The sequence below is a fragment of the Crocodylus siamensis genome, chromosome 7 (assembly GCF_052110815.1).
Source record: "Crocodylus siamensis isolate JL-2025a chromosome 7, ASM5211081v1, whole genome shotgun sequence".
Classification (NCBI taxonomy): Eukaryota; Metazoa; Chordata; order Crocodylia; family Crocodylidae; genus Crocodylus; species Crocodylus siamensis.
In genome coordinates, this window is record NC_143401.1 from 67,313,946 (window position 1) to 67,327,932 (window position 13,987).

Genomic DNA, 13,987 nt, shown 5'->3' on the forward strand with positions numbered 1-13,987 from the left:
TTACCTGTCAAGATGAGATTTATAATGGCTAGTTGTTAAGAAAATATTTTAATATCTTAATATATTTTAAACTTGGGAAGATAGTTTATGGTATTTCCAAATACTGTGGATATGTTAAGGAATAATTCAGAACCAGGTGTGAAGTTGTTATTGAGCATACCTCAGTCATCTTTCTACAGCCACTAGAGAAATAAAGGTTTCCAATATATCATAACTTATTCAGTGATATTGTTTACATAGACTAATCTTTCCTACTTTTAAAATCAAGCCATTTTTAATGTAGAAAGTGATAGTTTTAAATGTAGAAGCATAAAATAGTTGCTTTTCAACATATATATATTGCCTTATTCTTAAAGAATATGCTGCAGTCTTAAAGATTGCTTTTTACTGTACTGGCAGGTGCTTCTATTAGCATCAGTACACAAGGAGGAGAACATGACTGAGCCCTCAATCTTGCAGTCTTCATTCCTTTGGGCTCCATGGATGCTGGAGACCAGAACACTTAAACTCTTAGTTCATTGGATTTAACAAGACACAACATGCAAAGTCAATCGGATGCTTCCTATTGTAGAGGTTATAGATTCGGTCTACTCTATAAATGACATATACATATATATATCTTAGAGATGGGTATTCAAATACAAGGCCACATGACTCCCTATAGGTATTCAAACAAAAATCCATGCAAGCTGTAATATGTTGGTTTGATATCACCCTATGAAATTTCACTTCTAATTTCTTAGTTTCTTAGTCAAAGTCCAGTACTAGCTTGATTCTACTGAAGTCAAAGGAGTTACACTTGTGATTAAACTGGCCTGTTTTCTAGAACTAACACTATTTGTGACCAGTCAGCATCAGTCAAATGTTATTAGTGGAATGAAACTATTTCTAGTGCCATAAATGCTAAACCAAAACAATACTCAGTTGTGTGCAAAGTGAAACCTTTACCAGATCTTCAGAGTTAGGGCTATCTGACAAAAACTACTTTTGGAATTTGCAAACGGCTGAGAAACTCTGCAATTTAAATCATTATTTCAGTAGTGTTAGTTCCAGATCTTGGAGAAACTTTCCACATAGAAAAAATATCCTCAGGTCTGGAAGGGTAACTGGTGCCTGGAAGCTTGTCTAAAATCTCTCCCACCTATGCAGAAGCTCCAACTAGAAGATACCACCTCAAAAAATCCTTGTATCTCACATATCAGCTACAGCACCCTTCCAACATGATCATGTCACTACTTTGTCATTTAGCAGACACTATCTGAGAGATGGAATACTGCATGGAAAGCATTACAGGAATTCAGCTTTTAAAATGTTACAGGAATTCTGGGTGATGAGCACAATCCTGCAACATTAAGAAATAATCAGTGCTCTACATGCTTGGGCCTGAAAACAAGCATGAGGTAATGTTTTTAAATAGGGGACAAAATTACAGGGTCAAATTCTTCAGTTATAGTCATAAAATCCCACAGAAGTCAGTAAAGTTTCATGGATTTATGATTAATGCATTAAGCACTCAGAGCTAGGATATGGATAAATAAGGCCACAGCCTAAGATATATTAGAGCAAGGGTAAAGGGTATTAAACACATGGCCTGGCAGGCTGGATCTGGCCCACAGAGCCATGTCGTCTAGCCTAGAAGGCTCCTAGAGGGGCTGGGAATTTGGGGGCAGGAGAAGCAGGGCAGGGCCTGCCAATGAAATCTGGGGTATGGCATCCTATTGGGGATGCATGTTGGTGACAGGAGGCAAGCAATAGATGCATTAGCCTGTGGCTCCCTCTCGCTACTTATCCTGCAGCTGCCATTACCTGCCCTGCCACCGTAGGTGGGTCCGGATCAGGTCTGACTGGAGCCCCAAAGTCCAGATCTGGCCCAGGTGCTCAAAGCAGTTTGACATTTTTGTGTTAGAGTAATTGTCATTGTTGTTATTTGCAACTTTGTCAATGCAAGTCTGCCCTAAACTTTACAGCTTTGGTTTTGGGAAGATTCTGCAATTTGGTCAGATTCTTGGATAACAGAATCACTGTAATGGCTGTAGCTGAAGAAGGGGAAAAGTCTTAGCACTTTTTTATGCTTTAGTGATCTCCTGCTGCCAAAATGGCTTCTTGGGCTGTTACAGTGGCTCAAAGGGAACTGGCCTAATGTAGTTTGGTCAAGCCTAAAAGGAATGTAAAGGTGGAATAGCTGAAGCCTATTTGTATTCTCTTCCTCAACTGTACTCTTCAGCAATGGAACCTGGGCCCTGATGTCTTGCAAACTAAATATCCACTATATTTACAGAAAACCTTTTATCATCTTTACCTTTTTAATAATTTAAAACTGGTAGAACTTCAGGTGGGAGAGACAATTCTACTGGAGCTACAAATGCTTACAGCAGCTTTGTGTTTGTCCTGGTGCCATTAAAACTTCCTGAGGATGGTGGTTACTGATCTCTAGTGCAGGATAGTAGAAAAACATCTTCAGTTAGCCACATCCAGAGGAAAAGAGGTGTTTACTGAAGAGAAAATAATTGCAACTATGCTGGAAAGGCAGAGATACAATTACATAGGAATCTGAAAAAGTGGTGTGTGAACTTTAGCTATAGGAAAGATGCGAGCTAAAAACTAAGACATGCTCCGAGTTTTCACCAGCTGTACATACCTGATACACTTGTTCTGATGCGTCATTAGAAAGTTTAGAAAGGCTATAACAACAAGCTTTTATTCTCTTCATTTCTCCATACATTATTAAAAAAAAAATCAAATTCTTCCAATGGTACAAACATAAAGCCCCATCCTGCACTTGGATCAATATGGATGAACCTTACACCTGTGTGTATTACTGTATAAACCAGAAGAGCTCCACATGAGTGCATGAGTCAGTCCACCTTGTAACATTTATAGGATCAGGGTGTGATGGTGGATTTTAATAATGAAGTTCTGATTAGATATATAAACCACTCAGGCTTTGCTGATGTGGTTTATAATACTAAGAGAAACATCTAACCAAAACACTGCCGTGGACAATACAGGGCTTGTGTTTATTTTATGTGTGTATAATATACACACAAATAAAAAGTATCACCTGCAAATAATCATATTTGGAATGTGAAAGACAGAAAATGTAAACATTTTATTTGGCAGTTGTTTTCAAACAGGTGAATAAATAAATGGAAAATTACATCTTAGTATTTTTTTTCCATAGCAACAGATGCAGTTGCACACATATTTACATACTGTGGATGCAAAGAACAGTTAACCATTTAATTTATTTTTGTTAAAAAATGCAACTTCCAACACCACTAGACTTGACAATTAAAGATGAAGATACTAGTAATACTTTGTTCTAGCAATCTCAACTTTTAAAGGCATTCATCTGGAAGCAGGATAAAGAGAATCATCATGCATTTAGTTCATTTTGTCCACTTATGGTAGAAAGTCTAATGTAATCTCAGAATTATGGATGTCATGCGCTTAAGTCAACTATGACATGTTTATAGATCAGTGTAGTTCCCTTAAAACTTGAAGCAAAGAGAAAATCTCGCTTATCAATGGAAACATGTATGAAAGATCTTGGTGCCTGTATGTTTAATTCTTGAAACTTCACAAATTTTGCTTTTTCAGCATCCCAATAATAGACTTGAGTAAAAGAATAATCACTTCCAAGAATGGCATATTGATAATTGTTTATTTGAAGAGGCTGGAATACCATTGATCCTCGGGATGGCATTCTTTGTAAATCCAGAAATGTGGAACCTCCCCACTTCATTACTTTAGAATCACCAATAAATCTTGTTAAACAAATGTATACATCCTCTTTCACCGTGAAGTGTTTCACTGCATACACATCTTCCATGTCTTGGATATCAAAACGCTTAACAAATTCATTTGTTCCTTTGTTCCACTGATATATGACAGGTCGTTGGGAGCTACTAGATAGAATTAAATGAGGTTTGCCAGCTATTTCAAGATACTCCACATCAGTATCTCTGTACCATGCATGCAGAGACTGATGAGAGTAGAATCCATTTCCATTCCATTTGTAAACTGTGGTAAACCCAGCTTTTGAACTGTCTGCTATAACAAAAAACCAGTCTTCTGAAATTCTGAACGTTTCTATGTCATTGGGTTTTCGGATTTTAAGAATTTCAATATCTTGAATTTTTATAAACTTATTAGCAAAAATATCTCTCTTATAGATATGGGAGCCTCCAAAAAGCTGGGCAACAATGACATATAGCTGGCTTTCAATAACTATGGGCTTACACACCACAGTTGAAGTACCTACAAAAAGAAAAGTAAAGTAAAGACAACATTAGAACCGGCCTTTAGATCAGGTAGCATAATGTGATTTGACATGCATTATTCATACCTGTAATGTTGTCATAATTCCTGAACGTCCCCTCTACATGGTCCCATTCAAGAAAGATGCATTTTCCAGTAAAAGGTTGGGCAACAACCACATGCTCATCATTCATATATGAGAAAGTATCTACTGACAGAGACTGATATGGGAGGGACTGATAAACAGCAAATTCTGCAAAAGTGTACACAACACGTGGTAACCAAAGGTAGTATTTATTTTCTTATGCGTTTCCATTGTATTAAAAAGAGCTATTTAACCAATACCTTTTCATTAAAAATAGTTAAACAGTAGCTGATTTTCTTGTTAGTGTGAGAAATTATTAAAGTCTTATTTTATGCTGTCAAAATTAAAAATGTTACCTATAACAGTGATAGGTCTGTTGCAGTCCTTATTTAAGCTATAAATAGAAAGGGGCTCTGTATATGCAGTCTTTATATAGACAATGACTAGAAAGGGGCTCTAAATTTTGAGACTATATCTTTGGTTCTAAGGAAACAAAATTAAATAAATTTGGAACACATTACCTGTAATAATACAATCAAATTCCTTTGGAGAGAGGCTATTGATTTTACGCTTCTTATATTCTGGTGGACTTTCGCAGTAAATATCTTCTACTGTTGCATTAGTGCTGCCCAGCCATTCCACTAACCATTTTAGTTTGCAGTCACAATTAAATGCATTTCCTCTAAGATCCCTATAACAAATAAACCACTCATTGAAAAACATGAATTAGCTGCTGTTTTTTCCACGACATGACAGGCTACAATAAACAGGATTTCTATGAAATGTCAACCTTTGTGCTGCTGCTTCCCTAAATTGGTTTCTCCTGAACTTACTTAAAAATATATATCTATATTAAAATTATTCGCATGAATTTAAAGAGATTCAGTATAAATAGATTACCATTCATTACTGATAATCAGTGGGAAGGATTATCTCCTCTATCAATTCTCCTCTGCTGATATTCCCAAATTTACAGATACCCAAATCCTTGCCAAACTGTTTGGCCCTTTTTTAGTTCATTTCTCATAGTTTAGCATTTCCCAGGAAGACATCAGAGATGACAAAATGGCAAATATTGTAACACAACAGACACTGAACCACAACATGGATTTTCCCTGTTTACCCATGATCAGGGTAGGAAATAAGAGTGATAAAATTGGTTTATTTTCTCCTTTCTCATTTTGATGCAATCTGTTAGGGCCATGGTAGATACAAGTAGAACTCCCTTCTGATCAAACCTATTGAAATTTGCTCTTGGGCCTAATTATGCAAAATTCAGATTACCCCTGAAGAGCAGTTGAGACCCTCAACTACCATTCTTGTTAATGGAATTTATAAGGTTTGGCACCCATCTGGAGGTGTCAAGCATCTTCCTTTACTAAGCACCACTGTGAAGAGCATGGGGCATATGTGGGACTGTAGTGGGTGATTAAAAGTGCTGTAAAGCATTCTCTTAATTTTTGTAGAAGAGAGCTAGCGGTGTAGACAAAGAATTATTTTGTAGTATTGAAGCACACCTGCACATGCTAGTGGTGCAAAATTTCCATGGTGTCTGCAAGCCAGGCACTAGCAGAAGTGGCTTTGTCTTGCTGCTGGGCTATGCCCAGTGTGACTGTGGCATTTCAATGGATGTGCAGTCAGCTCCAACATTTACTATAGCAGGAAACACTGGGTATGTCCTAAAACTAACTCCTGAGCAGCTGTAGTGGAGGAAGTGAGAAAAGCCTTTTTTTGTAGCTGCTTTCCCCATGCTGGGGCAGCCAGAATGTTGTATGTTGCTAACAGGAGCTGTTCCAGTAGAATGAATGAATATATATTTCAAAATATACTTTGTACTTTTACAAACATGAAATATTCTTTGTTTTACCTATTTAAAATTTAGCAACTTCATTTTTTTAGTTGCAATTAGAGTTAGCATCTCATGTACAGTACTCAGTAAGAGGTTTAAAATGATAATTACTTTCAATAGAGACTCATCTGAGAGTATTTTGGAAATGAAAATAAGAACATTTTAGGTTAAGCAGTCTTATCCCTACCTTCATGCCACTCCCCTTCTATATTTAAAAATACATTTTAAGATTTAAGATAAGTATTTTTATTATTTCAGGGAACCATACACAAGTATCACAGTGACTATGAACATGTTCAATTCTTAATTCTTAATATTTAATATTATAATTTAATCTTGATTCTAAATATTTCACTCTTTTTGATATCTTGGAAAAATATTACACAATCAAAACAAAGTATTAACAACACTCAGCATAAATTGGATCCACCCTTCCTTCTGCTACCTCTGCCCAACAAAATGATAGGTTCCACCATTATCTATACTGGCCTACTGTCTACTTGGTACCACAGGGAGCAAAGAAATTGCTGATTTCTTACACAATTGTTAAAGAATCCAGGCCTTTAAAGATGTCTTTTGGAAGTGTTTGGAGATTATTGTTTGCAAGGCTCCTGTAAGAGAAGATAAGATGTCAGTCATCAGATGGTATTTTTCTGTAAAATGTAATATTGTTTTTTTCTGGTAAAGAACAATAATGCACTTTAGCACTTAGTTCTACAGGATTCCTTTATAGGTTCTCTTATTTACTTTGTGACTTCTTCTGATAAAATATATTCACACTTTTTCTCTTTTACTTTGGGGTGCAATTCACTTAATTTATTCACTTTCTGAATAAAAACTCTGTTTTAGTTATGATGTGTAAAAAAAGGGGAAAAAACTGACTTGTCCTCAGATCCTAGTTAGTTGTTGTTGTTTTTTTAATTCCCATCTGTTTTTTCTTCTTGTAACTTGAGCATGTCCAACAAGAAGATATTTAGTCACAATGGTTCTGTTCAAAATGCACTTAAGCATGTGCCTAAATTAAAACATGGGACTAAATTTACTGTAATCAATAGACCTCCAGTCTTAAAAGTTAAGCATCTACTGAGGTGCTTTGCTTGCTCCTACTAAACATAGAACCTCATTATGCCATTTTTGCTTTTTACTTTTTAAAGAACTGCATCTTAATACTGCTTTTGTGTATGCATACTCTACATATTTGCCCACTGCAACCAATGTATAAACATAAACATAAGGTTTTGCACAGGTTAAAATTTATGCAGATGAGTATTTTTATAGAAGCTAAAGCAACTGCTTGGATGGATGAATATAAATAGATTTATGATCATTTGCAGTAGGGCTCTCCAACTTCTAAGCACCTTGGGGCCACAAAGCTTGTGGAAGTTGCATAATGGGAGCCATGGCCCCTTGGGCTGCACCCTCCCAGTTGTGAGGGGTATGCCTCCCCACCCTGCCCACTGGTGCAGAAGCAGGAAGTGAAACCTGATGGAAGGAGGGAAAGGCCTAGAGCAGGGGTTGTCAACTGGGGATACTCTGAAAGGTCCCAGGGGGCACACGCAGGTGGGTGTGGACAGAGCACCACCACCTCATAGGAACAGGGCTAATGGAGGGGGCAGCAGCGCCACTCTACAGGCCAAACAGGCACTGCCCAGATAGATGGACATGGGAGGAGAAGCTTCCATGTGGCAGCTGCCACTGCCATTCACCACCCTGCGCTGCTGCTCAGTGCGCAGCCACTGCCACCCTGCCCTGCTACAGGCTGTTGCTATCACCCCCTGCTCCGCGACTGGCTGCTGCTCCCCCTCCTGCACCCCCGCCCTTCGACTGGCCACTGGGGGTACACTGCTCAAAAAAGGTTGAAAACCCCTGGCCCAGAGAGCCCAGCTGTGCCAGCAGCCAAACCAAAAGGGGGAGTGGCAATCAGGTAGGAACCTAGGGGCTGCACATTAACCCTCTGCATGCTGTATGTGGGCCACCAGTTGGGCAGCCCTGATTTGCAGCACCAGAGCCATATGTGAGCTTGATTACATCAAGCAAATAGACACAGTGGACATACAGATACGAGTTCTCACTGCAGTGGGAATTAAACGGACAAAAATGAATCTAAAGAAGGAACTAAATCCAGTTCTTGGATGAAAGCTTGGCCTTCTATACCTTCCATTGCTGGAAAACACCTAATAACATTTCATTACCTCTAACTGGTACTCTTAGTGATACCCATTTAGAAAACTTTAATTTAGCTCATGAGGGGGTAAATGTTGAATCAAATTTGTAACTATGATTGAAGAGAGATATTTTAAAACTCTGAAAGAAGCTCTGCTTTTATGATAACCTTCAAAGATACATTCAGAATTACATTTTGTGCCCTGAAATAATTTCCTATGCTAAAATATTTTGCAATTTAGGATTGTGGTATTAAACAAATCAAAATATAATCATACGTATATGAATTTAGTTTCAACTCTAAATCAAAAATGAATTATTTTGATGAATATCCCTTTCAGACGTACTTTTCTATGAATTTTATGAAATGCCTCTATGTTTTAGTGAGGACACAATTAAATTATTGCATAAATAAAAATGTGGTTATTTGGCTAATTTTATTGCAATGTAAAAATACAATGGTGAAAAGGAGGGGGGCAGATTATATAGAAGAACAAAGGTCATAGTCTGCCATCACTCTATGCAACTCATTAGTACACATAATTACTGTTAATCTCTTTTATACATTTACACAACAATAATATTCTGCTCTTCTTCAAGTTTAACTGCCTCAGAGTCTAGTTGTTCTTCTCAGTGGGTGCATCTACACCTGCAGTTACCATGGCTCAATAAACTCTGGCGCAGTTCGTGCTGCTCCCAGGTGAAGTGTTTAAACATGTGCCCAGAATTGCCTAATAGCATTGCACGTGTAGACAGTGACACTTTACTGTGGCGCTAATTAGTCAAGTTTACAGTAATGCACACATGCAGATGCCCCCAGCATGTAGACATGGAAATATTATAGGTAAAGGATGGATGACCAACTGAGTGTGTCACATTCAGTAGTTTATGGACCTGTAATTATTCTGCCTTTGTCTTCAAAATTAGCTCTGCAAGTGGGAAAAAACCCCAAAACACAGTGTAGAATGTATAAATCCATGTTCTAAAGTGTTCTTGCAACTGCAGGCAGACAACAATGGCTGCTTATTGCCCCATATTCTACACACGGACACTTGTTCAAAACTATTGAGTGGGCCCCAGAAGCCAGCACCAGTCAAATGATGCTATTTTTGATTGTATGATGTGCACAGATACATAGTATGCTCTGTTTTTCTGTTTTGAAAAAAGCAGCTTGTACATTGACAACTACAGCCACAAAATGAATGAAGTAATAATATAAAGTGAATGGGGCTATTTATCTGCATATTTTTTTGTAGAATATCAGTATTTTAAACTATGCTATAGTTAGCTTATAAATGTAATACAGATTTTTACAGGATATGTGCATGTACTCTATGTTGCTCCTGCTCTCTCTTTCCTTAATTTTGTGACCATTACATGAATAACTTCATATATGAAAAGTCACTGTGAACTCCATTTAAACCAACTGGGGATATGGTCTACATCATGCAAGGAGAGAAGGGCAAAGTATCCTACAGTGTATAACTTGATTAACTGGAACTACATTTACAATATTTATAGGTGAAATTGTACTTCCCTTATGTCTGACCATATCTGAACCAAAAAACCAAGTGACCCTGTTACAGACCCCTTTTAGAATCTATTATGTTGAGGCCAAAAGGTCAAAATACACTCCCCTTGCCTATAAGAAATATTCCAAGATATATGCCTGTAAGTTAATATGATGAAGTAGGGCATTAATGCATGTGTCAGGCACAGCAATATATTTTATCCAATTAAAATTAATTAGTTTTTATAGATATGAAAGTCTACATAACAAACCCTTGTTTCCATACATTATTTTATAGAAGAAAAAGATTTCCCCTGTAATTGTATATTTTAAAGACAGTATTTAGAGAAAATCATAAAATAACTAACTTGATACATGGGTATGTATAATGAAAACTGGCTGAAAATAACAAAAACACTTTGATTTAAATTGAAAGTAGCTTAACTTTGATAAGTTAAACAATGCAAATAGTACTCTGTTGCAGATGTCAGTTTACTGTGTATGCCCCTTTATCTACAATACATGATGCTAACTTGGGTACCGGAAGCAGTTACAGTTGTGTAAGCACAGAGGCCTGCTTGGACTAATTTGCCTTGTTCAGGTAATACAGTTGTACTGCTTTTGAGATCTGAGCTATTTTGTTTAAAGCTAGCTTAATATAAACATATCTAACTGCCCTAGGCAATTTAGACATACTTTGTTTGTGTGTGAAGGTCCTTCCCCTGCATGTTTTAGTTGTTACTTCTATATGCTTGTTTCTAATTTGGCTTCAAAGTTCAGCCTGTTTTCAGCTGATTGCCAATCATAAAGTTATTCTTGAACAGCAAGACTGTAATCTGAACGGACTCTTCTGATCAGTACTGGGGCATGGAGGGCAAATGGCCAGAGGTGGGCTGTTCTTCCTATGTAGTACACAATAAGTTAAGATGAACTGTGGAGAGCAGAACAGATCTTATCCTCATTTACACTGGAACAATCCCATTAATTTCAGTGTTGTTGCATGGGTGAAGTTAGAGAAAAATTCAATCCAGTTTACTCTGTAGTGCTTCTTGCTATTGTTCTTAAAAGGAACAAAATACACTTCCCCCATTACCTTTGGCTTGATGCCCTAAAGCTTGTAGGAGGGTCAGGTCCTCACCATTTTTCCAAACAGCTGAAGGGCTGAGCAGCCATAATTGTGAGTGTTAAATGGACATTAGTGCCTGAAAGTGTTACAGACCCTTATTGTGTCTCATTCTAATTTGGATGCTTAGAACAGCCAGAATTTTAACATAACCATCTGATGCTGATTCCACTGAAGTCAACAGTCATTTGACTATCAATTTTAGTGGAAGAAAAATTGGTCGCCCCAGGCAAAAACCAGGAGCAATGGTCATAAACTCCTAGAAGATTTCAGACTGGATATAAGGAAAAACTTCTTCAAATTTTGTGTGACCAGACCCTGGAATAGACTCGCAGTGAAGATGGTGCAGGTACCTACCCTGGAGATCTTCAAAAGGAAACTAGATGCACACCGTGCTGGGGTTATTTGACCCCAATAGTCTTTCCTGCCCAGAGCAGGGGGGATGGACCCAATGGCCTCACAAGGTCCCTTCCAGCCCTAAACTTATGTGAATCTGTGATCAAACATGCCACAGTACATAGATAGTTTTTTAAGCTAAACAGCTGAAAATAGGTTACATGCAAAGATTATATTAACTCTATTTAAACAACAATCATCAATGGTTATATAACATGAGATACTAAATTAAACAACACCGCATGATTCAGTTACTAACTTAAACAGTCCACATAAGGTATGTAACCAGTGTACTTACAGGTGAATTAAAGATTTCAGTCCTCGGAAAGTATTTCTTGAAATTGACTTAATGCTGTTGTTCTCTATAAATCTGTAACGGGTAATAAATTTATTTGGGTCAAAGCAACACTTGTAACTTGAAAACCTACCCACCCTACTTAGTAATTCTAGGAAAAAACGTTGTCCACTTACAAATATTCTAGATGAGGAAGGCCCATGAAAGCATCATCACTGATAACATCAAAAGAGTTTGATGTAAACAACCTGCATGAAAAGACACAACATTTAAAAACTGTTTGATTATTATGTTCTTTTGAACACGGTTCAGCAGTTCCAGGTTGGCCAGATTCCCACCAAGTGCCTGAAGGAATTGTTTGTATAAAGACTGGGGTACCATAGGGTTAAACTGAACTCTTTGACCACGTCCAGACAGGCACCACATACTGCATATTCAGCTGTTCTCCTTGCTGCAAGGATATCCAGGGGTCAAAAAAAACCTGTGCAAAAAGAAGTGGAGCAGTGTATACATGGACAGCACAAACTGCTCAAAACTGGAGCCTGGCCAGCCAGAGCTACTCTCTGGCTGCCGACCAGGCTCCAAGGGGCAGGATTGTTGCTGCTGCAGCCCCAGGAGCGCCCCCACCCCAGACACTAGATAAGGCCATGAATGCCGTGTGGCCCTGGAGGCTGGTGGGGCATGGCGAGCTCCCTCAGGCAGCAACGGCGCATGGTGGAGGCAAGTGGGGAGCTGCTGCAGGCAGTCACAATGCTGTTGGGGGTGAGGGGGGAGTGGCGAGTGCTGCCCACAGACACCACTGGCAGTGTCAGCGACAGCCAGTGGCGATCACAAACCACGCACAGACGCCACTGGTGGTGTAGGCAGTGAGCACAAGCTAATTGTTAAAACAATGGGACTCCACAAGTATCGCTGAAAACATTTCCTGTAGGCTGAAATGTAAATGCATCTCTAGGGCACTGTGTTGTCCTTTAATTCTGCTGGTAATGAGGGACAAGAACCTGCTTGGCAGCCGCATTCCAGGTTGAATTGTACACTGGCACTCAGCTAAAGTTTTCCAAAAAAAAAAAGTACAATATTTTTTCCAGACCTATTTAAAATGAATTCAGTTAATTTGCATTTGGTCATTTTAGATTGTTCAAGTTAATCACATCTCTCATACTAGGTATTTTCCAAACAAGATGAGTTCTACTTTTCCAAATGGAATTGGAGCTGCAAAGTACATTGCAGTCAGTTGGATTTGTGAATTGGTTCATGAACTTATATGCCAATATCCTCAGGCATTCAAGGATTTGAAATTTTAAAGCTTAAATTAATACACTTAATGAGTTAGTTTCTTCCTTTTCTTTTCAAGAGCCTATATTCCTAATCTCTAGTTCAATTATTTCTTGCTCTACTATAGTAGGTTATGTTTCTTCTACACAGGAGTTTGATATGTATCTACAGAAGTGGTAATTAGAAAATTTCCTCATTGTTTTAATTATTATTGATAGTAAATAGTATTTGTTTCAAACTCAAGGCCAAATCCTGCCATAAGAACCACACGGTATATCTGCATCAGTAGCCTGGGTGCAATTTATTTTTCTGTTAACAGACTTCTCAGGATAATTATCATCTTATTACAATCTACCCTCCTGGTACCATAAAGGAATAGGATAGTATCTCTTTAAGTAGTTTGCGGGCCTTCTACTGGCAGTCGTCCTGTTATATGTTTTAAAATTGTCAGAACTGGGCCAAAGTAGTAATGGGGATATTTTGCTAAGATCCATTATTTGGACTTCACTGCACCCATGTTTTTTTCTTCATAATATTCTGGTTATGTAAAGAGCATAAAACACAAGTCTCCTCAAAATAGAGTCTCTCCATGTCTAGTCCCTCAATATTACTGTTCTTAGAGTTGAGAAATGGGAGCTTAGCATAGCATTTACGAGAATGGGACCAAGATTGTGATCCGTGCTGCTATGTGCAACTCAAATAATGATAAATGATTACAATACAGACCGATGTGCGTCACATCCAGAAATCACATGACGTTTAGAAGAGATCAAGTTACAGTTGGACCTTGGATGTATAATTTCATGATCTCTTGTTTAACCAGTAGCAATATGTAGTACTCTTTACATACCTGGTAAACTGAAACCACCAGTGTAGAGGTCACATACAAACCCAAACTAGTTTAAAGTTAGGTTACGTTTTTAGTTATTTTTATCTTGTTTGTTCTTGTTTTCTGTCCCACCTCTTCAACCAGTGGCAGATTCTTTTAAAGTATAGGGCCTACATTGTAGAAGTTTGCTTGGGTGTTCCTT

General features: G+C 38.0%; 1 protein-coding gene across 9 annotated transcripts in view; it reads right to left on the reverse strand.

Moving 5' to 3' along the window:
* Window positions 1–3,094: 3,094 nt before the first annotated feature.
* LGI1 (leucine rich glioma inactivated 1) overlaps window positions 3,095–13,987 on the reverse strand; it is a 36,209-nt gene continuing 25,316 nt past the window's right edge. For all 9 annotated transcript variants that reach the window (XM_090056613.1, XM_090056620.1, XM_090056614.1 and 6 more), the window contains 6 exons: window positions 11,858–11,929; window positions 11,685–11,756; window positions 6,734–6,805; window positions 4,867–5,036; window positions 4,349–4,513; window positions 3,095–4,260 (listed from right to left, as the gene is read on the reverse strand). In XM_090056613.1, the coding sequence (XP_089912739.1) occupies window positions 3,443–4,260; window positions 4,349–4,513; window positions 4,867–5,036; window positions 6,734–6,805; window positions 11,685–11,756; window positions 11,858–11,929 (1,369 nt within the window). In that variant the 3' untranslated portion in view covers window positions 3,095–3,442. The remainder of the gene's footprint in view (window positions 4,261–4,348; window positions 4,514–4,866; window positions 5,037–6,733; window positions 6,806–11,684; window positions 11,757–11,857; window positions 11,930–13,987) is intronic.